The 27,338-nt window shown below is 43.1% G+C and overlaps 1 protein-coding gene across 1 annotated transcript in view; it reads left to right on the forward strand.

The window, feature by feature from the left end:
* Positions 1-27,338, forward strand: part of ABCA12 (ATP binding cassette subfamily A member 12) — an 88,483-nt gene that overhangs the window by 49,969 nt on the left and 11,176 nt on the right. Inside the window, exons 24-44 of the mRNA XM_005244418.4 lie at positions 477-591; positions 1,921-2,250; positions 3,136-3,205; positions 3,307-3,441; positions 4,121-4,276; positions 5,053-5,230; positions 6,768-6,986; positions 7,627-7,823; positions 8,228-8,388; positions 9,961-10,185; positions 11,331-11,469; positions 12,817-13,069; positions 14,248-14,334; positions 15,541-15,634; positions 17,127-17,254; positions 18,166-18,253; positions 19,673-19,778; positions 23,237-23,291; positions 23,769-23,946; positions 25,841-25,956; positions 26,565-26,724. Of these exons, the coding sequence (XP_005244475.3) occupies positions 477-591; positions 1,921-2,250; positions 3,136-3,205; positions 3,307-3,441; positions 4,121-4,276; positions 5,053-5,230; positions 6,768-6,986; positions 7,627-7,823; positions 8,228-8,388; positions 9,961-10,185; positions 11,331-11,469; positions 12,817-13,069; positions 14,248-14,334; positions 15,541-15,634; positions 17,127-17,254; positions 18,166-18,253; positions 19,673-19,778; positions 23,237-23,291; positions 23,769-23,946; positions 25,841-25,956; positions 26,565-26,724 (3,190 nt within the window). The remainder of the gene's footprint in view (positions 1-476; positions 592-1,920; positions 2,251-3,135; positions 3,206-3,306; positions 3,442-4,120; positions 4,277-5,052; positions 5,231-6,767; positions 6,987-7,626; positions 7,824-8,227; positions 8,389-9,960; positions 10,186-11,330; positions 11,470-12,816; positions 13,070-14,247; positions 14,335-15,540; positions 15,635-17,126; positions 17,255-18,165; positions 18,254-19,672; positions 19,779-23,236; positions 23,292-23,768; positions 23,947-25,840; positions 25,957-26,564; positions 26,725-27,338) is intronic.

Genomic DNA, 27,338 nt, shown 5'->3' on the forward strand with positions numbered 1-27,338 from the left:
GTAATAGGCTAGAAACTGAGGGGTGGCATCTATATCCACTGTGGCACCAGGAAATATGGTGTGATAACAAAATTTGGCCACTGTATCTATTAACAGAACTGAGAATTATGGCTGGCTGCTGTGATGTTTCAAAATGGGATGCACCCCATCATAGAGCCAGGAGATGCCACTGCCCAGGGCAGTTCCTGCTTCTGCCAGGGGTGCTCCTTAGCAAAACATCTGAGAATGCATCTGTAAATTCCTCGGTAATTTAAAAAAAGAAAGAAAGATTTTGAACAGTCAGGAGTTTCGTGAATAGAAAATCTGATGCAATGGCAAAATAGCCTTTTTTGTAATTATTAATTACACTCTACGTTTTGAAATATAAGCATGTCTTTTCCTGTGCCAAAGTATTATTCTGAAAAATATATTGTGCATAAAGCCTTAATCCCCAGAACATTTTGTATTCAGCTAAAGCCTGCATTTGCCTTTTACAGGTTCTTAACCAGCGTGACCTACTCTCTTCCATTTGCTCTGATGGCTGCCTGGGTGCTGTTTATAGCTGATTTTGTTAAAACACTTGTTCAAGAGAAAGATCTGAGGCTTTATGAGGTACGGTGAAACTTTCTGGGGCATGCAAAATTATAAACAGATTTTCCTTATTAGTGGGTAGTATGTTTCATGTGCAATATTAAATGGAGCAAAACAAGCATTAAGGAAAATAATATTCCAAATACCTATTGTTTGACCTGCAATGTTTGAATTCTGACATTGTAACCAAGCTCAAAACCATAGAAATGCAGGGCGTTTGCCCTTCAAGTGGTGAGAATAGTGCTTTGCAGTTCTGATCACTGGAAACGTGGGGACCTCAGAAAATTACAAGTTTTCTGAAGATTTAAAGCTCTCTAAAAATTGACTTTGAGTCATGCCTATTGGGGACAAAGACATGAAAAGTGACTTATTTCCTATCCTTGAAGTTATTATACTTAATATTTCAGAAGGTGCTACATATTACATCAGCTCCTCTGAAATGAAGTTCTTCATTCAGGTTGTCTATTGGAAAATAAATGACACTGAGACATAGGGAATTTATTAAATTAACTCAGGTTTTCAGTGTGAACACCATCAACAGAGATGAGCAACAAAGAACTTTTGTAAAACTAAGCTTCAGCAAGCAACAAATGCTTGAGCAGATTTGTTTTTTATCCGATACCATGGAAACAAATACTGATTCACCAAAAACAATTCCAAGAAAGGGCACTCTATGAACTGTGATGAGATTGAAAATGAGTGAACCCCTGTGGCTAGCTGACAGCCCCTTACTCTAGGGAACCCAGTTTCACTGTCTCTAAGAACCAAGGTGTCAGTAATCTTTTTAGGTAATAATCTACAAGAAGACAAGCACCTGTAGTTTCTTTTGGGTTTATCAATACAAATCTACAGGTTTATAAAAGTGGACTTGGTCATTAGCTAATACAAATTAGTACTGCTTCCTTATAACCATTGTAATTTAGCTGTTATTTGTTGTCTTGGGGCTGTGTGGGAAATGGTTTTGTTTCAAAGATACTTAAGAGCTTTTACACTCAAGCCACTGGATCAATTAGCATTATTTTCAAAAATAACCAAAACACTTTAAGAAAGTCACAAATCTAAGGCCAGAAGCAGCTTTGGAGCCTGCGGGCTGTGATGCTTCACACTTGCAGATCCTGTCTGTGCTGTTCGTTTGCAATAGACTGTTTTGCAAACCTAGGGCGTTCCAGAAATGAGTGCATGCTTTCTCCCTGTTTATCAGCATGCAGTATGCCAAAGTATGAAAGAGCATGGCTTGGTTGCATTCCCTGTCCAGAAGCCGAAAAAAGAAACAGTTCAATATCAGCAGAAATATCTCTTAATAAACAGCTGTCATTTGTGATTCTTTTTTTTTCACCTTTCTCTCTGTAGTACATGAAAATGATGGGTGTTAATGCCAGCAGCCATTTCATCGCCTGGTTCATAGAGTGTGCCATCTTCCTTCTAATTACTGTCACCTTCCTCATCATTGTTCTAAAAGTGGGTGACATCCTTCCCAAAACAAACACAGTGCTCCTGTTCCTGTACCTTATGGACTACAGCCTGTCCATCATAGCGATGAGCTACTTCATCAGTGTCTTCTTCAATAACACCAACATCGCAGCCTTGGTGGGCAGCCTTGTGTACATCCTCACCTTCTTCCCCTTCATCGTGTTGCTCGTCATAGAGAACCATTTGAGCTTCTCTGTGAAGAGCCTACTGGTAAGTTCTGTTTTTCAATAACAGGGAACGTATGTGTGGAAGTAGACACGCACCTTCGATAAACTTCAGCTCTTATTATAGCTTGTGTCACAAATGTACGTGAGTTGGGTGCCTTTCTAAATTGCATCAGTGGGTGGTAACAGTATGACAGCATGGCAGGAGAGTTGGCCATGGCCTGTTTGAGGGAGACTTGGAAGTAGTTGTGTCCCGTAACTGAAAGCACTACCTGTAGAATTTTAGTGAGTTCTCACTGCCAGATGAATCAGAGTAGTTTGAGCTATGTGCTTTGCCCTTTCAAACTGCAAAGCAGAATGGGGTTCCTTTCAACCACTGTGGAAAATAAGTCTGTCTCAGTAAGGAGTTCAGGTAGCAGGGCTGTGAAGGAGGGCTGGCTCTGCTTATTGCTGGCTCTGCTCATCCTTTAGTTTAATGTTCTCAGATTCCTAGCTATGGAAATAGATGTAAAGCTTTGTTTCCTACCAAGGGTAGAAATAGGTAGGTATTAGGTTCCAGAAGCCAGACTTGTTTTCTTTGAGTCACTGGATTCAGGAAAGGACATCTGTTAATGCAAGTGGTAAAATTATTAACCACATGGCAGGTAATTCTCAACCACTGCTGTATTTCAAAAGCCTCAAATAAAGCCCTTTACGAGGGAGGAAGTTGGGTCCTGGGTGCGGAAGCAAAAGAAAGGCAGGCTCTAAGGAGACATTAGAAGAAGTCGTAAGTCTGGTGCAGTGCTCTTTGCAACTGCTGGGAAAAAACACAACCTGCTCTTTTTTCTGGCTACTGGACCAAGCCAATGTGGTACCTGACTGGTTGACTGACTTGATTTCTCTTTGAGACTACTTCCTAAGTTCTCTGTTTTCAATTTTGTTTATTCCACAGAGTCTGTTGTCTCCAACTGCATTCAGTTATGCAAGTCAATACATTGCTCGATATGAAGCACAGGGCATAGGTATGTTCATTGTAGACAAAACTAGGCTGTGAGCTCCCGTGGTCATAACATTGCGTTAACTAATATGGATTCTGTTCATATTTCTAAATCCCTTCCTGCAGGTCTGCAGTGGGACAACATGTATAAGTCCCCAATGATTGGAGACAACACTTCCTTTGGCTGGATGTGCTGGCTCATTCTAATAGACTCTCTCATTTACTTCATCCTGGGATGGTATATAAGGAATGTTTTCCCAGGTAAGAAGACACAGCATTGAGGCTGATGCTGCGCCATCTCTTTTTGAAAACAATGAACACAACACTGGCTGATTCCATGGTTCAGGCAGTAAGTCTACACACAGAGGATATCTCTGTTTCTAGACTAAAGATGTGGATGTCTGAGAGTATTAATGAAACTGAGACAGAGCAGAGCAAGGGAGAATTAGGGTTCCTCTGCTTATGACATGGTTCTCCTGGAGAAGCTGAAGCCAAGGACATGCGAGGATATGTTTGTGGGCTGGAGGCTGAAAACGAGAACAGAACATGTTAGCCTGCATTTGTCAGTTGAGTGATTTTATGTTGTGTTACTTATATCATTTGATTTCAAAAAGTAATTCCTGCCTTGGGCAAGAGCCAGTACATTTGTCTTTTGCTTTTCTTCCCCACCTAATGAAGCAGTCCACTGGCATATGGAAATCTACCCAGTGGAAGATGTAAAGTACTCCTGCCCTCCAGCTATGGAGTTACTCAGAATAACAAATTAGTGAATGCTTCCTATTGTGTCAATCAGGTGAACTTTCATTGTATGAAAATATATGTGTCTAGTACACGAGGGGGGAGATCTCTGTGGAGTTTATTTTTGCTATTTTAAGTGCACCCCAGTAGTGACACTTTTTCAGAAACAGATACCTGGATGAGATTCCTCTTCTCCTTGCAGGTAGATATGGCATGGCTGCTCCCTGGTATTTCCCATTGCTTCCATCTTACTGGTTCGAATATAACAGTTACCTCCCCTTCTGGAATGACAAACGAGGAGGCCTTCTCTTCACCAGGCTGATGTTGAGGAAAGAAGCCACCCTCAACAATAAGATATGTATGTAAATGCTAGCTGGGGTAGCAATACTCACATTTTAGGTAAACAAAGCCAATTTTGTAAAGGGACACCATAAGTAGAAAGCACCTCTCTCTATTGATCCTTATTTTGTAGCACAGGAAAAATTAGAAGCTGTTACTTACGTGAAAGGAGATTTGGCTTTTAAATTATATGCGTTCTTCCTATTTGGTGTGGAAATCCAGTACTGATTTTCACATGCGTATTGTGTGTGTTGTAGTTGGGCAGTTACCTTAGATGCATATACCTCAGTCTACAATGCTCTGTGTAGAAATGCACTTTTGTTTTGGCAAGAAAGTACAGGTTTCTACTTGGCAAAAGGGATGTGTGCTTCTTTGTTCTTCTCTTTAAATATTTAGCCTGTAAAATATTCTGAGATCACACATAAAAACTCGCTGATTTTACCTAACTGAAAATAACTTGGTCGTTTTGCTGTATGCCTTCTGATTTTCTGTGCTTGCTTTGTATAAATTAAGTTAGGTGCTCTGAAACATCTAAATATGAGACCTTTTCAAAAGTGATTAATGCTTATTGTCAGGAGTTATTAAAAGCTGCAGAAGTAAAAAGGAGAAATCCCAGAGAGCTCAAAATTATACAGATCCTGTGAAATGTTTTCTGTGTTCCTAGCTGAAAGGCACCTACTTTTGCTGTATTTTGTTTTTAAAAGCTCTGCTTATCTCTGAGGTGAAAAAAGTAGCACAAACACCTGCTGCAGTGCAGTAACTGTAACTGTAACACCATTCCCTTTGGTGTCAAAGGTGCCCCCCCGCCTCACCTCGAACCAGAGCCCACTGATCTCACCCTGGGAGTCTCCCTCCGTGGCATAACAAAAGTTTATGGATCCAAAGCTGCAGTGAACAACCTCAGCCTCAACTTCTATGAAGGGAATATCACTTCCCTGCTGGGACACAACGGAGCTGGGAAAACTACAACCATGTGTGTACCCTTTAAAGCTGCTCTTTTTATATTGTGGGGCATGAGTGGGTGAAGGAGAGAGTGAGTGGGGCTGTGCAGTGCTGGGGGACTGAATAAGGTACTTCATTAAGCCAGATTTCTCTTGTAGCTTTATCTCGTTCATGGATGTCCTCAGCAGTCCATCTATTAGAATTAAAGGTTCTTTTCTGCTCAGTAATATGCTTTTAAATCTGGTTGGATACCTGTAATACACAGCACAGCAACTGTTTTAGTGTTTTGTTCCATGATGCTTTGGTGCCTAGGGTTAGGTTGTTCTGAAAGTTGTGGGTAGGTTGCACACACACCAAAGCTGACGTGGTATTAGCAAGAAAGTGTAATAAAGGTACACTTCAGCTGTACAAACTCGTGTTGGCTAGGCTGGAATGGCAGCGAGTTAATACATTGGCCTTTCAGCCTTTCCATTTATAAATTATTATTTGAGTTGTTAGGTAACAGCACTATAAACAGACCTGTAGAACTTGATTTCTCCACTGATATATACGTGCATCACTCTGAAAGCAACATTAAGCTGATAAATAGAAGCCTCAGAAGAGCCAAAACCAATAAGACAGATCTGTACTGCATCTCAGTTTATTATCAATTCATCTCCTATCCTGTTTGCAAAGTGTAGGCAAAGGTGATATGCAGAAAACTGTAAAGGCTTCTTGAAACTTAATGCAGGCTTCAAATCCTGAGTAAGGTCACAAGTTACTTCTTTCCTTTTTAATGATGGTTAAAAGTCCCAGGAGAGAGAGAGGCTGTGGGAGGGTGAAGGGCAGTCTGAGATGCGTCTTCTCCCTTTAGTCCCTGCAGGACAGCACCAAAAATGACCTATAATGTGCAAGTAGTTATTCTGAGCAGACAGTGTTTGACTCAAGTCTGTTGAGTATTGCTAGGCAGGTAATTATTTGCTTGAACTAGATGAAAGTGCTGCCCACTGGGAAGTGTCTCGTCTGGAAATCCTCTTCCATTTCTTGTTAATAATGGCAGTGAAATCAGGTTTCCATGCTCTGATGTGGTTAGTAAGATGAAGATGTGGTTTTCAATCTCTGTTGTGGTTAGCAATATAAGGCTGTCTGCATACTGCAGACAAACCTCAAAGAATGAAGAGTAACTGCATTATATGAATTCCCAGTGATTAAATTGGAAGTCAAGGGCATTCATGAATATTGATGTATGGGACAGACATGCAATGGTCTGACTTGGGGAGAGGAAGGCTGAAGAAGACAAAAGTACATGTGAAAAGTAGCCAGAGTTCAGCGTGTCAGCTTGGTACTTGCTCTCGCATTCCCGCAGAGGGGTGTGAGGATGTCCTGTGATGTGAATTGGCCCCTGCTCTGCCAAAGCATGGTTAGACAGCAGAAGAAGCAGTGGTCAGTGGTCTTGGGCTGGAAGAAGCATGATAGTGATGTAAGGAAACACTGAAAGTGATGATAGGTACAGGACCATGTTAAAAAAAAAAAAAATAATGGCTTTCTCCTGTTTCTAACTTCCTTTTCTGTTCATTTTTCCCTTTCAGATCTATTTTGACTGGGTTGTTCCCTACATCATCGGGTACTATCTTTGTGTATGGCAAAGACATCAGGACAGACCAGGAAGTTATCAGGAAGAACATGGGTGTGTGTATGCAGCACAACGTGCTCTTTAACTACCTCACCACAAAGGAACACCTGCTGCTTTATGGGTACATCAAAGTCCCTCACTGGAGTAAACAGGAGCTCTACCAAGAAGTGAAGAGGTACAAAAATAGCAGGGCTGGAGAAGGGAGAGAGGGCTGTCAAAATTATTGTGTGGTAGTGCCATTGCCACTGCAAAGCTCAGATTAATGGTTTTGAGGACCGTTGCTGATCCAGCATAGAGTTCAAATAATGACCAGAGGAATTTATTGATATCTGTGGCTGTAAGAAAACAATGTGTCTTCTCCAGGGGGTTTACAGGCTTCTGTGGCAATTCTTTGGAGATGAATTTTTAGGCCTAAGGGTCTAGTCCTTGCTGCTTTACAATTTTCCCCAGAAAGAGATTTAATCAACCAGTCAGAAAGATGATGTTGGCTTTATTGGTTCTGCAGAGAAGTGAAGCAGACAGAACATCCCAGGGAATTTGGATCTTGGTGTTCTCAGTTGATGAGGTTGAGCCTTTAACCTTGACTTGTCAGTTGGAAACTTTGAAAACATCCTAAAAAATGTTTTAAATTAAAATCCCAGTGACTGAGCTACAGGGTGAATCATCTCCCTGCACTGTGACCATTCAGTAGAGCAGTCCATACTTGAGCAGTTTTTCATTTGCAGTTACGGGTTTTTTTTGGTATTTTCAGTTTCCATGCTTTAAAAGGTGCATGAAGGACAACCTTTGGGGGCTGTTTTTCCTTTGTTTTCAAGGACTTTGAAGGAGACAGGACTGTACAGCCATCGTCACAAGCTAGCCGGCTCCCTCTCCGGGGGGATGAAGAGGAAGTTATCTATAGCTATCGCTCTCCTGGGTGGATCAAGGGTGGTGATACTAGATGAACCAAGCACAGGAGTGGATCCGTGCTCTCGGAGAAGTATTTGGGAAATTATCTCCAAGAATAAAAAAGGTATCGTGATCAGATGAGATACTCTCCAGTGTGGCAAAGGTGATTTGGGTCACTTTTGCAAATATAGTATCAGGGGCTTTGAACTGTGGGTTTTGGAGACCACAGAGAATGAATTGTGGGACACTGGGATTTTGCAGGCCCTCTGGGTACATCTTGGCTGGTTGCTGTAAATTCACAGTGTCATCTGAAAAGTAACTTTCCCATAATACACAATTTACAATATAGTAACTTTCGGCTTCTCTTTAATGTTGCCTTTCATATATTTTCGCTAATAGTTACAAAAATCCCCTGCAGTCTGTTTTCACCTGATACTCTGTGTCCCCTCATTCAGCATAGCTTTCACCTGTCTCACGTAATTGCATGTGTTTGTTCTGTGGTGGCTGACATCAGCTTTCTGTTTCCAGGCAGAACCATCATTCTGTCAACACATCACTTGGATGAAGCAGAAGTTCTGAGTGACCGAATTGCCTTCCTAGAGCAGGGAGGGCTCAAATGTTGTGGTTCACCATTCTACCTCAAGGACACGTTTGGCGATGGATACCACCTGACGCTCACAAAAAAGAAGGTTTGTGTCTGAGCTGGTCCAAAATTTGGGTGGGAAACTGAATCGGTTGTATGGCAGGAAGAAAGGAGGCACGTCATAGTGTCCCACAGAACTGAAGCATGCTGAAGAAGGTTCATCTCAGTCGTGGATGTCTGCACTGGAATGGTTGTTCCAGTATAATTTCACTTTCATGGAATAACTTTTTATTCAATCACTTTATGCCCAGGTGAAAGTGGGATGTGTTTTGGGTTGAAACTCTTGGGTTTGGCCACACAGGTTCAAGAATATGCTGGACTGTTTCCTTGGGCTGCCAGTAAGATCATTTGTTCTTATACCTCATCCACCGAGATACCTGGGTTACAGTGCACACTGCTCTCCAGCTCGCTCTGCCTGTCCCATGCTGGAATTCACATGGGTTTTTTTATAAATAAGTTTCCTTGAGAAAGACAGCCTATATGGAGACTTCCCCTGAACACAGGAGTCTTAGCTTCAGCCCCTCTACACAAAACCTTAAAGCTCTAACAGACAAGGCAGAAGTCTGAACCCAAGCCTCCTGTATCCCAGGTGCACGATGCAGTCCTTTTTATCCTCCGTCCCCTGCTGGGCCTTAGCTCCCTTTCGTGTCCCATGAACGCAGTCACCACTGCAGGCACTTCTGGGGGCAGAGGCAGAGTTTCTCCTGTTTGCAAACCTGCATGGAGCTGAGCTAGGGCTTGCAGCAGCTTCCTGGCTGAGAGGGGCCAGCAGGGATGTAGGAGCTGAGTGGCAGATCCAAGGACAGTAGTGGTACCAAAGAACTACTGAGGATCTGGATGTGAGCATGCTGTTTCTTGGTGAGAGATGCTAATAGAAGGTGTGGTGTGGCCTGTGCTTCCCTTGAAGCAGAGGGAGGCTCTCCAGCAGGGTCACCGGACCAGCCTCTGTGGTGGCCCTTGGAGAACAGGAATGTCAATGCTCTGCTTTGTTGAAGAACAGGGTCTCCTTGAGGATTAAAGGCAAGGGCGGGTGCAGGGTGTGAATTCTAGAGTTCAGAGAAATAAAGCAGATGGGAAGAGTCCATCAATAGTATCTGGCCTGAGGCAAAACGTTCTGCTTACAAGGAGGGGGGAACTCTGCTCTTGACAGCATTTACTGCAGTGCTGTTGGTAGCCCCAGCACACAGAGTCATGTGCAGATACCATAAGAGATCAGCCCCTTTTCCAAATTGCTGGCAATATAGATGAAGAAAATGAAAAAAGACCCATGTGCAAGCCCTGTTTTTCACCAGGAAAAGAGTGTATTTGTGCTGGCAGCCAAGTTCAGGTGTCATCTTGTGATGATGACACCTAAAAACCCTCTTGTGGCTAGGATTTTCCTCTGTTCCGAGACCAGGCAAGGTCTCAAGTGGACCAAGGTGAGCACACTGCCAGACCTCCCTCTTCAAGGACCAGAAACCCCCTTTCATCTCCTTTTGATATTTACCTTGAAATGTTGCATACCTGGACTGAGATCACCTACCGATGATGGTCTGGGATATAATTTGAGCTAAATCCTGCACTAGAAGGTTTGGCCTCACAGCCCTCTCAGTGACCGCAGAGTGTTTTCCTCTTTCAGAACATGGTGGAAGAGTGTGACACCACAGCAGTGACTACCTTGATCCAGTCCCACCTCCCAGAGGCTTATCTCAAGGAGGATATTGGTGGAGAGCTCGTGTACGTGCTTCCTCCCTTCAAGTCCACAGTCTCAGGGGCCTACCAGGCGCTTCTCAGAGCCCTTGATACCAGCTTGAGTGATCTCCACCTTGGTTGCTACGGGATTTCAAACACAACCGTGGAAGAGGTATGAACTCAGGGTTCGATGTAGTGAAACGTTAGCTCTGCCTTCTGGGCTAGATGGTGGCATGTTTTGCATGTAGGAGTGGCAGGCAGGGGAAGAAGTAGTTTGGCTGATCACTGTGTTATACTTACGAACATGTGAGTGTGTAGATGTATTCATAAATCTGTACATATAGTAATGTACAAAGTGTACCACTCTCTCACCTTGCTATCACCTTTTTGATATTTCACCCAGAAAGTTAGATTCTGGAGATAGACTAAGGAGAGGGGGCAGTGGGGTGTTTTTTCTTGAACCATTTTCCTGGTCCCCATGAATGTGGATTTGTCTACAGATACAGTCATCAGCGGGGGATTAGCAAACCATCTAAATGCTGAACTTCAGCATAGAGGCTGTATTGCACAAGTGAGTCACCTCGTGCATCATGGAGTAACACAGGCACCTTTCTTCCCATGGGAAATCTCTGATCTAATAAACACAAACATTTAGTTGCATCAGAAACAAAAAGTAAATGATGAGCAGTGATGACCCTTGTCTTGCAGAAAGGAGGGAGGGAGACTGTTGCCTTTCTGCTCAGAAATTCTTGCTTGCTTTTAAGGTGTTTTCCTAAGGCAGCGAGAATGAATTATACAGCATGTACCACGTGCAGCTTGGGTGCCATGACTGTGCACAGTCCCAGCATGGAGGCAGCCAGGATTGTCAGAGGCCGGAGGGGAAAATATCCCAGGGAAACAGCCCTCCTTTTTTCTTCACTGGTGCCATGCAGGGAGAGCCGTCTGTGCGCTGCTCACTGTGTGGGTGTGGGAGGAGTAGATTTATGTAGGGCCTGAGCTTAAATGCAGCTTCATTTACGCCTACTCAGTAGTCACAGGTTGTTAGGAGAAGGCGAGTCCAGGGGGCAACTGCAAAGGTTTAAGTTTCCACTGCTGCAGCAGAAGAGAGACAGTAGGCAACAAGAAGCTGGACAACAACAATTTTGTACTGGAAAAAAGTGAATTTCTCTCACAGAGCACAAAGGGAATAGAAAGAAGGTTGTAATTCACAATTGCTGCACCAACTACAGCTGCAAAGTAGGAGAGTGCATTGTGATTATTGTTTTGGTAAATGGAGTCATTTGGACCAATTTTCCTTTATATTTTCTTGCTCCATAGGTGTTTCTCAATCTGACAAAAGAGCTAGTGAAGGATCAGCAAGAAGATACTGAACTGCCCCAACAGCTGCCTGGAGCAAGTGGTCAAATTGGCAGTGACGAAATGTCTGTGAGCACGGACACCTTCACAGAAAGAGATGGTACTACATTACCTCCAGGTTTTATTCCAGATTTGTCACAGATGCAAACAGTGACAGATGGACTGATTTGGTCTCCCCATCTTCTTTCTTTGTTGAAAACCACATTTCACCCAACCAGGAATCACAAGCTCAATAAATCGCTAGAAGTACAGTGCTCAACAGTTGTTCAGATCCACTAGTTTGGAATAGTCTGAATCACAGAATAAATTACAGAGTGGTTTTGTTTGCATCCGCCGTCCTTTAAATTGATCCAGGTTTTAATCTAATCAAACACAGCGTGTGGGTGAAAGAGCAAATGTATACCTCTGAAAGTAATTGCTGTAATTGATGTAGAGGATTATTTCTACATAACTAGTAGAACTGGAGAGAAACTTTGTGGAAACCCTTAGCCTGTTGCAAAAGCAGCACAGCTCTGAGCTGGATCCATGCTACTTTTTGCTGTGTCCCAACTGTTGCAGTATGGTAAAACAGCTCAAAGGGCCAGAGAGTGGGATGAATTCCTGCTCAGAAGAGAGGTACACTGGTATCTCTGAGGGTTTGAAAGCTGAAAAAGGTGGCACAGCCCAAAAATGAGCAAATACCTGTTGAAATGCTTTCTCAGAGCAGAAATTTTATTTGTACTTACAAATATAGCATTTATAGTTAGGGAGGCAGCCAAGGGAGAGCACAGAGGTATTTGTGTACTTGCTTCTCAGAGCTGACCTGCACTGTAAATGTTACTGTGAACAGTAACTCATATGCATAGAGAAGCGTTTTGTGTACCTCTAATGAGAGCACTGAAAAGCATTTGCTTCATGTTGTATTCTATAGGTTATTATTTCATAAAGAGGAATAGGATGCACAGGATTAGGCTCTACTTTAGTGTACCACAACCCCGTCCATGCAAAAGACCAACTGGTTTATGTGCCTTGTTTTCTTATTTCAGGATTAATTTTCTTATAGATTTGTCTGAGGACATGCTTTCTAAATTATGAAAATTTTCCGTTTGCAAACATAAAAGATTAATACGTTTCCCCTGTAAGTTGCAGCTGGGTAGGTAGGATGTAGATCACTTGATGCATCTGGAAGCCCGTATTCCTCTTGCAAGATCTCAAAATGAATTCACTGCATGTACGCATTTGAAGTTAAGCAAAAACACTGGTGTTACATGAGCTTATGACTCAGGAACCGAAGTCTGAGTCCTGTCCCAAGCCTGAGTCTTGCAAAAGTTCCAACTTGGTAGTTTTGATTTACCATCTGTAGTGGAGTGCAGGAAGCTAAATATACTCCCAGAGTTCTATAACTACCAATTCCCTGCATTTCACAAATACTGATCTATGACAAAATGCATTCTTCTTTTGTCCCCAGATCAGCTCCTGATTAGATCAAAAAGCCTGCATGGTTTGCCGTTGCTGCTTAAGAGGACATCAGCGTTGTTCATTAAAAGATTCCACCATACCCGGCGCGATGTCAGAGGCTTCATTGCTCAGGTCATCCTCCCAGTCCTCTTTGTGATGGCTGCGATGGGACTTGGGACACTGAGAACTAAGGAAACTGAATATCCTGAACTGATTCTTTCTCCCTCTCTGTACGGCACATCCGACCAGGCAGACTTCTTTGGGTGAGTGGTGTTCTTTGTGGTTCTTAAATCCATTTTGTTTGTAAAGAGCCAGTTTTACCACCAGGATTCTTTCTAAGCACATGCAGTGGATAAGTGTTACAGGGATAACATGTAGTTACGTTATTTGTGTAGTTATGTTACAAAGATAGCATGTAGCTACGTTATCTGTGTAGTTATGTTACGCAGATAACACGTAGCTACATTATCTGTGTAATTACGTTATGCAGATAACATGTAGAAATCCTGTTTCTAAGGGATCTCTGGGGGAGATGACCCGGCTCAGACCAGCAATCAGAAAGCTTTAGAAAAACAACCTCTCAGCTGGAATTAACTGTGAAATACGTTGGGGATATTCTTTGCATTTCCCATTGGAGTCCTCCGGCCCTCTTCTCTGTCGGCGCAGGACATACTTTCATGCTCAGGCCCCACTAGTCCAAGGCACACAGTCAATTTGAAGGACATGTGCTTTTTTAGTGTAATTAAGATGTCATCACTGAATTCTTTCATTACCAAAATGATTATATTCTTGTATCATTCTGATTTCATGATGTGAACTGCTGTCTTTCTCCAGTGGTTCGCAGTTTTAAATCAGACGTATAGAATTTAGCTCTAAAGCAAGTATATCTGCTCTTAGATGTTCTTTCCCAGGACTGCTCATGCCTTTCCACTTCAGTCCTGCTAGATGGGGGTATGAGCCAGAACTGCATGTCTGAGTCCTCTGTTCCCAATGTTCTTTGCTTCTACTGATGGATCATTGCTAGAGGGCTGGGTCAGAAGTGAGAAGCATCTTCCTGAATGACCAAAACCAAATGGACATCACAGACGAGAGAGCTGATTGAGATGAGACTGGAAGTAGTGCCTGAAAATTGCAGTAGATGCTTTTTCCATGGCAAGAGAATCTTGATTGTCCAAAAGTTCATCAGTATGTTGTTTAGATCTAGAGGCAGCAAATCGCTGGAGTGGCTGTGCAGCTGTAAGTGATGAACAGTCCTTTTAAACCTGTGTGACTGTCCTCACGTACTGCATGTACTTAGGTGATTTGCAGGGCTAGCACAACAAATAATAATTCATTTAACATCTTAAATCCTGTTTCATTCAGACACAGCTTTCCTCTGCCCAGTGGTAGTGGAAGTACCTTGAACATTTTCCTGTTTTCTTTTTTCTTTGTTAAATCTTAGGAATTTTAATGAAACCACAGATGCTTTAGTTGCTTCAATGCTTGCTTTCCCTGGAACAGATAACACATGCATGAATGAAAGCAATTCGTAAGTAGTTCTTGGCTTTCTTCCATTTAAATTCTGATCCTGCGAGAGAATTGACATAACGCTATTAGCCATTAGACCTTAATAACCATCTTTGATCATCTGCAGAATTTTCATGCATTGGTGCCACATGCAGAGAAAAAAAAAATCTCCTGCCTCTCTTCAGATTGACTTGCAGACTCTTTCAGCTCCTTAGTCGATGTCTAACTGTCCTTTTGCAGGCAGACACAAGTTTTTGCTGCTCACAGACTTGAGCTGGCAGGGTGCAAGTCGGTTCTGAGCAGGGAGCTGTGTAGTCATGATTGGTGTGAAGCAGATCCCAGCCCTGCTGAGAGCCTACGTGGCTCCCGTGCGGCTTGGAGTGAAGGCTTGCATCTGCCAGCACAGAACTGTAGATATCCTTGAAGACAGGAAACTATACTGTGCTTTAAGGATGGGATGGGACTTCCACACTGTGCCAGGACTTGACACTGGTGTTCTTTGCTTGCCTCAAGAAGTATTCACCACCGCAAGTGGACTCCTATATTACTATGAGTAGTAAGGAAACAGCTTTGGTGGTGGCAGGATGCCAGGACAAGAGCATGCTATTCTCGTGTCTGGGAAGGAGTCCTTGCCTCCCCAATAATCCCAATTTTAACACTGAGCCCACCCAGGAAGCTGTCAATGTAGCTTTTGTTACACGTATCTAAAAGCCGTGCCATGAGTGCTGGTTTGTTTCGAGCCCTGCAGATAAATTTCCAAAGAATTGGTAGTAAGATCCTGGGCAGACTTGCATGCTCATGCGTGCCACGTATCTGCAGGCAAATATTTATACTGAGTATTTACGGTGACTGCCTAGCCAAGACGGCCCATCACAGGACTCCCCAGTTATTGCAATGACAATAGCCCTTATTTCTGCACTGCAAGATGATTTTGGCCTTGGCGCGATAACTCCTTGCACTGTCTACTGTGGGAATGAAGTGGTGTCTGGATTCTTTCTAATCAGCAGAACGAATCCAGGCACGAAGAGCGGTAGTGAGGACTCTGCCGAGAGGCACTGAAGACGGTGGGAGGATGGGTATTCCCTGAAGCACCCGGAGCTGACAAGAAAGTCTGCTCTTCTGCAGAAGCTACTCACTGCCATCCCTGCTGTCATTAAACATGACAGCAATTAGTATCGTGTGCACACCTGAGCATAGAGACCTCAGAGGAAAATGTGTTCATTTTCAGGCAGTGTTTAAAGGAGGACATGCTTGGCCAGTGGATTATCAGTGGAAACCAGAGAACTAAGTATTCTGCCTGCAACTGCACAGATGGCATCCAGGTAATCTGAATAAACCCCAGGGTGATGGGGATTGAGGGGATAGCTGGGGGGCCTTGTAGGTTGGGACGGGTTTTGTGCACAGGCGTGACGCTAAGGGGAGCTCAGTGTTCAAATTCCTCCTGTCTCTTTTTGGCCTTACTAATCGTCTACACTGGTTAACCACTGTCTGCACCAGTTTGGGGACAGGAGAGGAAACAGCATCCTCAAAAGATTCACATGCTAATAGATCTGCCTTGCTCCCCGTGGTGGGATAAGGTTTAATGCTGGTTTTGAATGTTGTATGATTGTCCCATTTAGCAGAGGTGAACACGTATTCAAGAGGAAAATTTCGTCTTACAGAAGCACTGTCATTATATGAAAGCACAGCTATTATTGCTGTTTGCTCTTCAGAATTTAACTTTATGCAAAATCTAGACCCATCTGCTTTTACTCTGTTCTTTATTATAAATAGTGATGATTAATAATATTAGTTATTTGCATTACGGTGGTACATACAGAACCAGATATGGGCACTGCCTTTACATGCGCATGGGGAAAAGGCAGATTCTGCCCCAAGGATGTTACAATTTTACAGTCCAGTTTGAAGCTGAGCTCTCCTCCCTCTGGTGCTGTTCACCTGTCTTCAGTTTTTTTCCAGTAGGAAATCAGACTCATGGCGCAGCATGATGCCATTTGTAAGATAAAGCGTGTACTTAGTTGAATGTTCCTAATCACTCCTTAAAATGCAGCTATTTTCTGCGGTTTTCTGGACATACACTTAATTTCACATCATTAAAAGTATTGGCAGCATTTCTCCAGTAAGTCTGGATAATGTTCAAAGCTGCAGGCACAGGCAGGTGTACCTTAGCACGAAGCAGGCTATTTTGTGTATTCTGATGCAAAGTTACACAATGGGGGAGGCCAGCATTTTTGTTATGGATGAGCTGAAAGAAGCAGCCAGCATGCTATCTGGTAGGACACTTCAGAAACAGTCGATGTGACTTTGACCCTCAGCATGTTAAATTATATATTCAGGACTAATCTAAGGTTTCTCTGAAGCTTGGGAAAATATTGCCAATGTCTGACAGTAAAGCAAAGACGCGGAGTGCAGTTGCTGTGAAATGCAAGATGAGAGTTTGAGGCCACCACAGAGTTTTGTGCTCTGAGAGTTGTTTTGCCCTCTGCAGTTGTCTGTGCAGTCACTCTGATGCTCTGCTAAGTAGGATCAGCCTTAATGCAGCAAAAATCTTCCTACATAGCATGAAGATATTTCAAGGTCTCGCTGATGTCAGTAGAACTCAAGCGTAGATTTAAGCAAATATTGTTTTTAAGCACCTCACTAAATATGTTCAGGACAGCAAGCAGGGATGTATGGTGTGTGTCTTTGCAACTTGATTTGCGAATCATCAGCTTCTGCAGCCGTCAGTCCCAGGACCAGAATGTTGCTCTTAATGTTGTCCTGATATGCTAGTTTTTAGTTAAAATACAAACATTTTTGTTCATTTTTCTCCAGACATGTCCACAGACGAACTACACTCCTCCTCACAGAAGGACCTTCTCCACTCGGACAGTTTATAACCTGACAGGGCACGATGTGGAGACCTACATTCTGGCAACTACCAAAGATTTCCTGCAAAAACGGTACAGCATAGATCTTCAGTCCTTCTCTGAACTGCATTGGGAGCAGCCTCTTATACATATCATATCCACTATGCTTGAAGAGGTGATAGTGCATTTGGGGTTTAGAAGGCCCTCTCTGCCGATGCTCTCTCTGAATCTGGTGAAAGGAGGTAAAATTTCCTGCAATCATGGAGTTAAAAATAAAGGTTTGTGCAAGTGCTCTTCTTGATCATAGCAGAGATAGCCTAGGGATACTGTGTCAATCACCTAATATGTTGATGGCTGGATCTGCAGACAAGCCTTTGTCTGACTCAGAAATGCTTAAAAGGAGGAAAATCTGACACAGCTTGTCAGGAAGTAAACCCTGGGGAGAGACTTACCTCGAAGTTTGATTCTCTGAAAAGTCTCAGTGTGTGCTTCACTTAAACAAGTGCATCCGTCCCGGTGAAATAAGAGGCTGAACGTTTTCTTGCACCATGGGGTTGTTAGAGCTATTAGTGTGTCTGGACTCTGCAACACAGCCGCACACTATGTCTTGGGGCAAAAATAGCCTGCCATTAAGGTTGTCAAGGAATATGTTCACCTGCCATTGATTTAAACTGAGCTGCCTGTCTTCTCGGTAGGACGCAGTCATCTCATTCCTGTGTGGAAGGTAAGCATGGTAGGAGTCCACACAGCTCCAAAGTGTTTCTCAGATGGAGGCTTTCAGCACACTTTTGTGATAGTGCTGCCAAGTTTCTGTTTCCCTTTTTCCCCCCAGATAAGGGGTCCTGCTGCAGTGTTGGCTTGGCCACACACTCCATACTGGGATAAATTCTTTTAAGTCAAACTAGAATTAACTGGGGTGACAGTGGCATACTAACATGCTCCAATGAAAGGTATTAAAGCTTTTGAATGAGAGTAGCAATGCATTTCCTCTGATTTTCACTCAGGTACGGTGGCTGGAGTTTTGGGCTCCCTTTGACAACAGATCTCCAGTTCGATATCAAGCCAGTGCCCCCCAACAGAACATTGACTAAGGTAACTAACCTCCATCTGCTCATCCTAGTGTGGGATTCCAGTGTGGGCCCAGGAGAAGTGACGTTGAGTTCAGAGGTATTTCAGAAAATAGAGCAAAACCCTCTGAAATCTGCATTTTGGCGTGGGAGAGGTGACTTGCAGTTCATTTCCTTCTCTCTCCCCATTCTTCTTTATTGGTCTGGCTTCCTTTGCTAGCAGAGGACAATTTCTCTGCTGTCATAATTTTATTATACAGAGGTGAAAAGATCAATTAATAGCACCTTTATCTCATGAGAGAATGTGCTTACCTTAACTAGGAATGGCTGGTGCATTCTGATATACACATTTCTCTGTTTCTGCTCAATGAAAATGTTGTAACGCATCAGCATTAAAAGCGCCAAGGCTGAAATCTAAGGTAGCAGGGAAATGCAAGAGAATTGACAAGATTCTGTGATCTCATTGCAAATCCTAGCTACCAGGAGAGTGTTCCTGTAAGAGCAGTGCTGTTCTCAGAGGTGACTCCCATAGAAAGGAATCACAGGGTTTGTTTCACTAACACTCAGAGCTCATGTAATGAGTTTGCTGATGTTTTCACCCCTCCAATCTTACAGCTTCATCTCAGATCTGTAAGCTACAGCTATTTGCTTATCACATGTCAGATTTAATACCTGGAAACCTTGGTAGTGTTGGAAGTAGAGCTGACTCCAGTCCTTGCTCTGCTAGGGCAAGAATGAAACCACTGAGCGTGCAGGACTTGGGGATATGCAAAAGCGGATGCTGTGGGCTGTGTTTAAGCCTCTAAGCTTAATAGCCTAAGCTCTCTGTCCTTTGGTAGATAATTTACACCTCCAACTTGTGTGCTGTGGGTTGAGCCTGAAGTAGGGGATGACAAATCCTCCCAAAGTGCATGTTCTGTGATCTGATTTTTCCCCTCGGTCCTCAGGGTTTATCACGGTATAGGTAAGAAAAGTTATCCTGGGGAGGCAAGGGCTGTTGCTGAATGAGAAGGTAAAGACTGTCTATTTTTTGCCCTAAAGCAAAAAATAAACTTTCCCTCCCCCTGGCTTTCAAGGGGCATTAGACACATGACTGCTTGGCCATCTTTGGGAAGTCCCCACTGCTGGTGTTCATCAGATCTGAGCAACTTATTACAGAGAAGAAACCAAGTTTTTGTACACGTTATGTCACATATCCAGCTAGTGCTTCTTCCTTCTCTCCTGGAGGGCAGATTACTCTGATGGGACTGATTGTGCTGAAGGTGAAATGTGCTTTTATACTCATTCAGTACTTGATGTGGTTTAATCATTGGACTTTAACTTGTAGAGCTTATGACTTTAGATAACATCCATAGAATGATTCATTTGAGCAAGCAAAACAAACCAAAATGTTATCAGTAACAGTTTCTCTCCCAAACTGTTTCAATTCCTCAATTGTGTGCAGGTGTGGTATAATCCCGAAGGTTATCACAGCCTTCCAGCCTATCTCAACAGCTTGAACAACTTCATTCTTCGAGCTAACTTGCCAAAAAATGAGACTTCCAGATACGGTAAGTGTCCTTCTACATGAGCAGATGATTTCTCCCCTTTGGGGGAAAATATCCTTGGTCTGTTGAAATCAATGACAATGCTTACCTTGACTTCAATGAGGCCATTTCTTTATTCCCAATTATGCCATTCCTTTAAATTGCTGAATTGAAAAACATGACTAAATCACATATTTCATTTGTCTTAGTCAAAGACTTGGGGAACTGGATAGAGAGGACCCCAGCCCCACTTGCCTCATCCAAAAAATGCCAATGGTTGCTATTTGATTTATTGCCTCTCATCATGGTACTGCAATTGCTGTCTCTTGATAGGTGTCCATTAGTTATGCATAGAAAGGCTACTCTAGGTCATCTCTGGGGGTGGTTTAGATTAGCAAATTTTAATATGTCACCCTTCTGCTGAGAGGAATTCAGGATGTGTGGGTATGTGTATGTTTGTGTTAGGATGAAAATGAGAGTGAGATTAAGTGAGAAACATAATTTTCAGCTATATTTTTCCTCTGACAGATGACATACACAGATTCCAAGGAGTGTTAGTAGCCTGTTTGGGGTTATCGGTTCTCGTAGCTTCTCCTTGGTAATGCAACACAGCAACCCAAATTCCTGCTGATAAACCCAGGGCACCCTATCTTACCATTTAAGGTTTAGCCTACATTAAGGGTGCAGCACGGGCACAAACATGTCTGTGCCTGTGTGCCTGTCTCTAGAGATGGAGGGGGTGCAGGGAGAAGAGAAAGATTTATGTTGATGTCATTTTGAGAAATCTTATACAAAGATTTATGGGATCTGACAAGAGTAGCAATTGTGTGCAGAAATGCCCTACCGATTGATTTTCTTTGACAAATGGTGCCCTTCCAGCCATGTTCTGGTCATGCCTAGCCCCCCTCACCTCAGAGACCTGCTGTTCCAGGTGACAGTGTCTCTTTGCTCATAAGACTATTCCTCGCCGATGTGTCTGAATTAAACTATAATGGAAAAGGCATCTGGTGTGAAGCTTTGAGTGTCATGCCATGAATTAAAGAAACAGCAGAACGCTGATTATGAGTCAAAGCAGCATGTCTGTCTTCCCACCTCTTGATAACGATGCGCTGAAACTCCCCTCACAACAAGCAAAACGAGTGCCGTGTCCCTGCCGCTGTCCTAAAATACCCGGTGCCTTGTGCCTTTGAGATTTGCAGCATGCCCTCCAGGTCAGGAGGTTCAAGCTCTTCAGTGTGTGCTGCAAAAGCGTATCACAAAGCTGCAGCCCCTGCCCAGGTGCGGAGAAAGGAGACCTGAGCCAGGAGCTTCCAGCAGCAGGAACATCCCAGAGCAGCTGAATTATTGAGCAGTGAAGCTTCTTGCCCTGTCTCTGTATTCCCAACACATGCTGCAGCAAGAGCAAAGGCTGGAAGCTCATGTGAACAGTCAGAAAGTTTTCACAGGGAAAGTTTTATACTAGCTAAGTAACAATTTTCAGTGGGAAAAAATAGCAGTTTTTATTCCATCTGTCCTGCTGCTTATGTGGTTTTGGAAAGAAATGCTTAGTTGTGAATGACCAGATAGATAATTCTCTGCTTCCCGCTAATGATCCAAGCCATAGAATGGGGGAAATAAAATGAATGGATGGGGATAGCTCCCCCAGGGTAGAGTAAATCCAGTTTGAAATACAATTGAGCAGGCGTTCTGCGTGGTATGTTCCTGGCAGCTAAATCTATTTGTTGTTGTGACAAATAAATGACAGTTTAAGAACCATTGAAATGGCCAGATAAAAATGTGTTGTCATTTCAACAGTTTGAAAGAGGTGCCAGTCCCGTTTTAGAGGTTTGACTTAGGCTGCGTATATTTTTAAAAAATACATAAAAAGCTTTTTACCCTGTCACTAAGCAAGTCATAATAGCTTTTGACTTATGTATATTGTGCTTTCTCTTCTCTCAATCCCAACCAACAAAAAAGAGAAAGCATTGAAATGGAAATTTTGACTTCTAGCCTAAGCTTCAGTAAAGGAGAATGGCTTTATAGTGAGGTATTAACAGATTAGACAGACAGTATCTTTCTTTCTCTCTCTGTCTCATAGAGAAGGGAAACATTTCCTGGCTGTTTGTGTGGCTTTATCAGCAGCCCAAGATTTTAATTCCGTTTCTCTCAATGATGACAAGACTGAGGGCTTTTTCCCCTATGAAATGTATTTCCCATGAAATCTTCCCTTTCAAATTTATTTGCACAGTATGGCATTTGGTCAGCTAAACCCACAGTCTCCTCCTTTCTCGTCCCCAAGTCGGAGTGCTTGTTCTTAGGGAAAATGGCCCAGAATAGTTCTTCCTTGTATAACTGCTGAAAGTCAGGCACCTGGCTGTAAGGAGCTTAAATTTCAGAGGTGGCATGTTCTAGCAAATCTCTCTGGATTTAATAGCGGCTAGAGGTCCTCCAGCACTCCCTGAGAACTAGGGCATTTACTTAGGTGCCTAAATAGGGATTGAGAGCCTCGTTTTTAGGCACATAAATGTCTTAGCTTAAACCCTTTCTCAGGTGCTAGAGTCTTAGAAACTGGGCTGTGGTCTTGGTGGGACCAAGGCAGAGACCTTCACTGGAGGCTGGAACTGGCCCACCAGAGCCCCCCAAGTTCCTCCTTCTGTTTTTATAGGCACAAATTGCCTCCAAACATAACAAATGCACTGTGATTAACAATACTAGTCTGCTCTGGGCTAAGCGTTCTCCTTGGTAAAGGAGTACTTAAACCAGATCTTCTGAAAGTACCTGCGCATGAGCAAAGGCCTTCTCTCTTGTAGTTTGTGCCAGGTCAAAAAGACCCCTTAAAATGGGTTTTTGAAAACATTGCACAGGGTTAACTAAGGTAGTAACTAGATTTTTGCTAGTTCCTTTGGACATTTTTTTTTTTTCCTAGCTGCATAAAACAGAATAGTTGAGAATTAACTCATTGCCAAACTGGGAATGAAAGTGTAGTTTTCTTGGGTTTATGCCAGCACTTCAACAGACACCCATATTGAGAAAGACGCGTATCACGCAAAGATAATGGTTGTGGAGAAAGGCAATAGGGAATGATTTGTTTCTGATGATAAAAGAACAAATGAAATTAAGTGTGATTATCAAACAGCAGCTTTAAAGCGAAACATATTCATCAGTTTTGAATGTTTCAGTATTGAGGAATCTAACCTAAAATACCCACACCCACAAGCATGTGCCTAATTTTTGGTGTGGGGGTACTCTCACTGAAGTGAGTTATACTATCAGCCAGACAGATGCAGAAACAAGGCCTAGGGTTTGAATTTCAGATCTTCTGTGCATCAAAGAGAAGTCATAGGAAAAATGAGCATGTTCGAAATTCTGCCCAAGATCACACCAAGATGACACAGGAAAAAACAGCTACTCAGAGTTTTCTGTTTTACTGTCAGTATCAGGAACTGGTGAAGGAAGCTTTAAGTTAGCCCTATTTTCAATTTATTTTCTTTTTGTCTTTTTAGGTATTTTCTTATCAGCTCACCCATATCCTGGAGGACAGAGCCAAGAACAAGTAATGTAAGAAGATTCATTTGCTGATGGCTGAGTTGTTTAGTTTCAAAGGCAGTAAATCAGCCTCTTGGAAAGCACAAACCAGCCTAAATTACTGAATATCTTTCTCTAAGTGATGAAACTGCTCTCTCCCTTGTCTTCATTCCCTCTACCCATGAGTGGCATCCTACTTGCCATCAGAGCTGCCGATTCCTGTTAGGATTTCTTTGCAGGCTCCCATATAGATCTGGAGGTCACAGTTATGGCATCACATGTTTTTGTGCTTTGGCACAGTAATAATCACATATTTTTCATTTTGGCCTTTCCAGTCAATGCTATGGTACAGTGCTGTAAGTCCTTTTCCCTAGGCATAATTAACGTCAGCAAAAGATGCTGGCACTGAGTCAGGGCCTCTTTGTTTCTGAGCTCTAAGCAATACCTCCTCAATGAGGGAAATCTGCTGCTTCGACTCACCGTGTACATATTTCTCCACTTTCTCCCCAGGCTCAACAGCTTACTCGACATAATAGTTTCAATGTCTGTTTTGGTTGGCTACTCTATCACAACGGCAAGCTTTGTGCTCTACATGGTAAAAGAACATCAAACCAAAGCCAAACAACTGCAGCATATTTCAGGCATTGGGATGACAAGCTATTGGGTGACTAACTTCGTTTATGATCTGGTAAATAATTCACATTCCTAAATGCACCAAGAGTAGCATTACACAGCAAGGGAAAAAAGTTCTTTATTTAAAGTTGGTTGCCTAGACTTCTTAATATTATTACTGCCAAGAGCGTTATGTAGTAATTGTTCTCCAAGGCATTGAAGACTATTAAATGTGAACTGCAACACTGGAGTTTGCTAAGCAAAGGCATTCCTTCTCTCTTGAGTGTATGCAAAACACTCAGCACATTTATATGAGAGCAACACAGAACAGGCCAGAGCTTGATTTCCATTTTAACATGCAAGCAGCAAGCTGCTTTTCTGTTAGCTTGCAGGGCTAGATTAGTCGTCATGCAGGCTTTACACATCTGGGGTAAGGCTTTGGGGCATGAGGCTACAGCCGTTTTGGAAACCATGGGAGTACAGGCTGTGACATTAGCAGACATCTCACAGCAGACATTCCCCTGTTGGGCAAAAATCCATTGCTGGGTTGAATGCTCTCTTTAAGATTATATATTACAAAGATTTTTAAGCCAAGGAAAGCTACTAGTGCAGCTATATGCCTTCCAGGACCTGAGCAAGTTCCTTTCTACAGTGCTGCACTGTGCTGTATGGATAGTTGAGCTCTCCAGCACTGCGCTGCATTACACGGCATAGGCGTGCCCTTGTTATTCTTGAAGTTAAGTTTCCTCATGGTAAAGAGGGTTAATGGCACTGCTGGAAAGCATCGCGGGTCTAAGAGGATAAATATGCAAAGTGTCTGTAGACTGAAGTGCTTTGTGTCTTATGAATTACCTTCGGTGCATGATGTCAAACCCTCACACAGATCGAGACCTACAAGTGCAGACTATCTCTGCTCGTGAGCTTTGGCATTGCCAGCTATGCTGTAATGGTGATCAGCTCTACATATCCGACAATATCTATTGATGCAGTTCTGCTAGCGCCTAAAATCCAAGTGATATCATCAGTTCCTGAAAACGTGAAGCCTTCAAGGGCATTTGGGTGGCCAGCCCCCTTCGACGCAGCAGAGGGCTAAGGGCTGAAATCCCTTGGGGAATGTGAGCCTCGACTTTTTCTGCAAAGCACAGCCTAAGCTTCTAGGTGTTTTGGTAACACCGATCACTAACAAAGCAGTACAGACAATACAGTTCTCACCACTAAGTAGTCTAAACTGCCTGTGTATAGGGGCTGGTGTGATTATGCAACAGTAAAAGTACCTCCTGCCTTGCAGGAGGGGCTTGAATGGGGTCTGCAGGCGGCATGGCTGCAGTCTGACTTGGCAGAGCAGCCCCGAGTCGCAGTGCAGGGTGAGGATGGGGCAGGCCTGTGTCTGCTTCCCTGATCCGGGCCCTCGCTCCAGCGCTGCATATTTGTAAATCAGCCCGTGGAAAATTCCCCCGAGTCCTTGCCACCATCAGTACTCAGTGGGCTGAAACTAATCCAGCGCTCTCGGCAACTGGATATTTCTCAGTGAATCTCTGCCAGTAAATTCTGTTAAATCCCAAAGTCAGGGAAGAGAGGAACCTGTCAAGGCAGACATTTGGTAGGTCCCTGCTTTGACTCAACATTATAAAAACTAGATTTACAGGGCACAATGAAGTGGTCTGACTGCAAGGCTAACTGGAAAACCAAAGCGATATTTTTCATTCACAACTTTTTTTAAGGCACTTTCTGCCCACAGCCCTGACTGTTGAAGCCTAGCCTATTCCAAATGGCTCTGTGGGAATTCATTTGCAAGACTCCCAAAGGTCTCAGGAGGACTTGAGACACCCACCTATATCTGGTTTCCCTTAGAAAACCCAAGCTGCACTTGTGGGACCAGATTCAGAACTGGCATTGTTGCTTCTGCATGTTTCTAGGAAAATGTTTAAGAATTATCTTCCTAATAACATCTTTTTAATATCATTTCGCAGGTATTTTTTATGGTTCCTATTGGACTCTCAATAGGAGTTATTTCATCCTTCCAGATACCAGCTTTCTGCAACAACAGTAACTTACTGGCAGTATTTCTTTTGCTGTTACTGTTTGGGTAAGTGTGGAGCTTAGTTATTTAAATATCATTGCACAGAGGGAGGAACTGTATATTGCAGGCTGCTGCAATTTGAAATCCAAGGGAGGAATATGTGGGCTTTTTTCTTCAATGTGCACTTTACAAATGGTGACTAGTTGCTCCTTCCAGGAGCAGTGAGATAAACTACTGTTGTCATGCCTGCCTTGTTCAAAGCAAACTATGTGAGGGTATGAAATATTCAAGGTCACAGTGACAGCTCAAGCTGTAAGCAGATGTTTACTGAACTATTGCAAAGTTCAAGATATAGAAGCATTTCAGAATCAGAGAGAAAAAAACCCCAAACCAGCAGCACAATTCAGGAAAACTTAGCAAAACTGTCTCCCTAGCTTTGAATCCTCCAGGCCCTCTGCTTTCAGTCAGGGCTCCATGTTCAAAGTATGCATCATAAACTTTGTCTCCAGATTCTAACAGATACAAAGCTGTTTTTCCTTCTTGAAGCTCCTGTAATACGGAAATCTGGTCACATGCCAAAACAGAACTGTTATGTTGTCTGATGCCTTTAGTTGTTTGTTTTCAATCGCTCTTTGAGTTACTGTAGTTTTCTCTGCACGGTTGGCAATTTATAGATATGCAACATTTTCATGGATGTACCTGCTGGCTGGGTTTTTCAAAGAAACGGGAATGGCCTTCATCGTTTATGTCTGCGTCAACTTGTTCTTTGGCATCAACACCATTATTACTCACTCGGTTGTATTTCTGCTCTCCCAGGAAAAGGCCACGGACCAGGTAGGAACCCTAGTAATACTGAGCCCTTGGTGAAACAACAGGAGGCTTCTGGTTGAGTTTGGTGCTTTGATCAGGTCTGTAGTAGATGGCTGGTTTCGAGACATTTGAGGTAGACCAAGCAGAGGACACTAGTCGTAGGACTTCATGGGGTTCCCTATAGACAGGACGTGAGTCCAATATGAGTCCTGCTTGTCTGTAAATCTGCACATCCAGAAAAGAAGCAAATGATGGCGACAGAGGGGAGAAGACAAAAAGAGAGGTAGAAAACTGCCCATGCAGGGAAGGGCAGGAGGTGGGTGTAGATGTTTGATAAAAAGTTGGTGAGGACTTTGAACCATTGCTAAGTCTTGCAGCATGAACTGTGGAGAGTGACAACTAGACATCTTGGCCCCGAGTCTGACATGTGCTGCACTAAGCCCAGCACCATCTGTCTGTCATCTAGCTCTGTAATGCAATCATCTTCTCCCTGCAAGGATGAAAAATGGCTCAGAGACAGTGATGATTCCCTGAAGTAAAGCCATCTTTTAAACTGAGATATCCCTGGGAATCACTGGCATAACACCTTATATTTAGTTTTCTTTTTTTGTGAAGGACGATTACTTTGTAAAAAAATA

The sequence above is a fragment of the Falco peregrinus genome, chromosome 8 (assembly GCF_023634155.1).
Source record: "Falco peregrinus isolate bFalPer1 chromosome 8, bFalPer1.pri, whole genome shotgun sequence".
Lineage (NCBI taxonomy): Eukaryota > Metazoa > Chordata > Aves > Falconiformes > Falconidae > Falco > Falco peregrinus.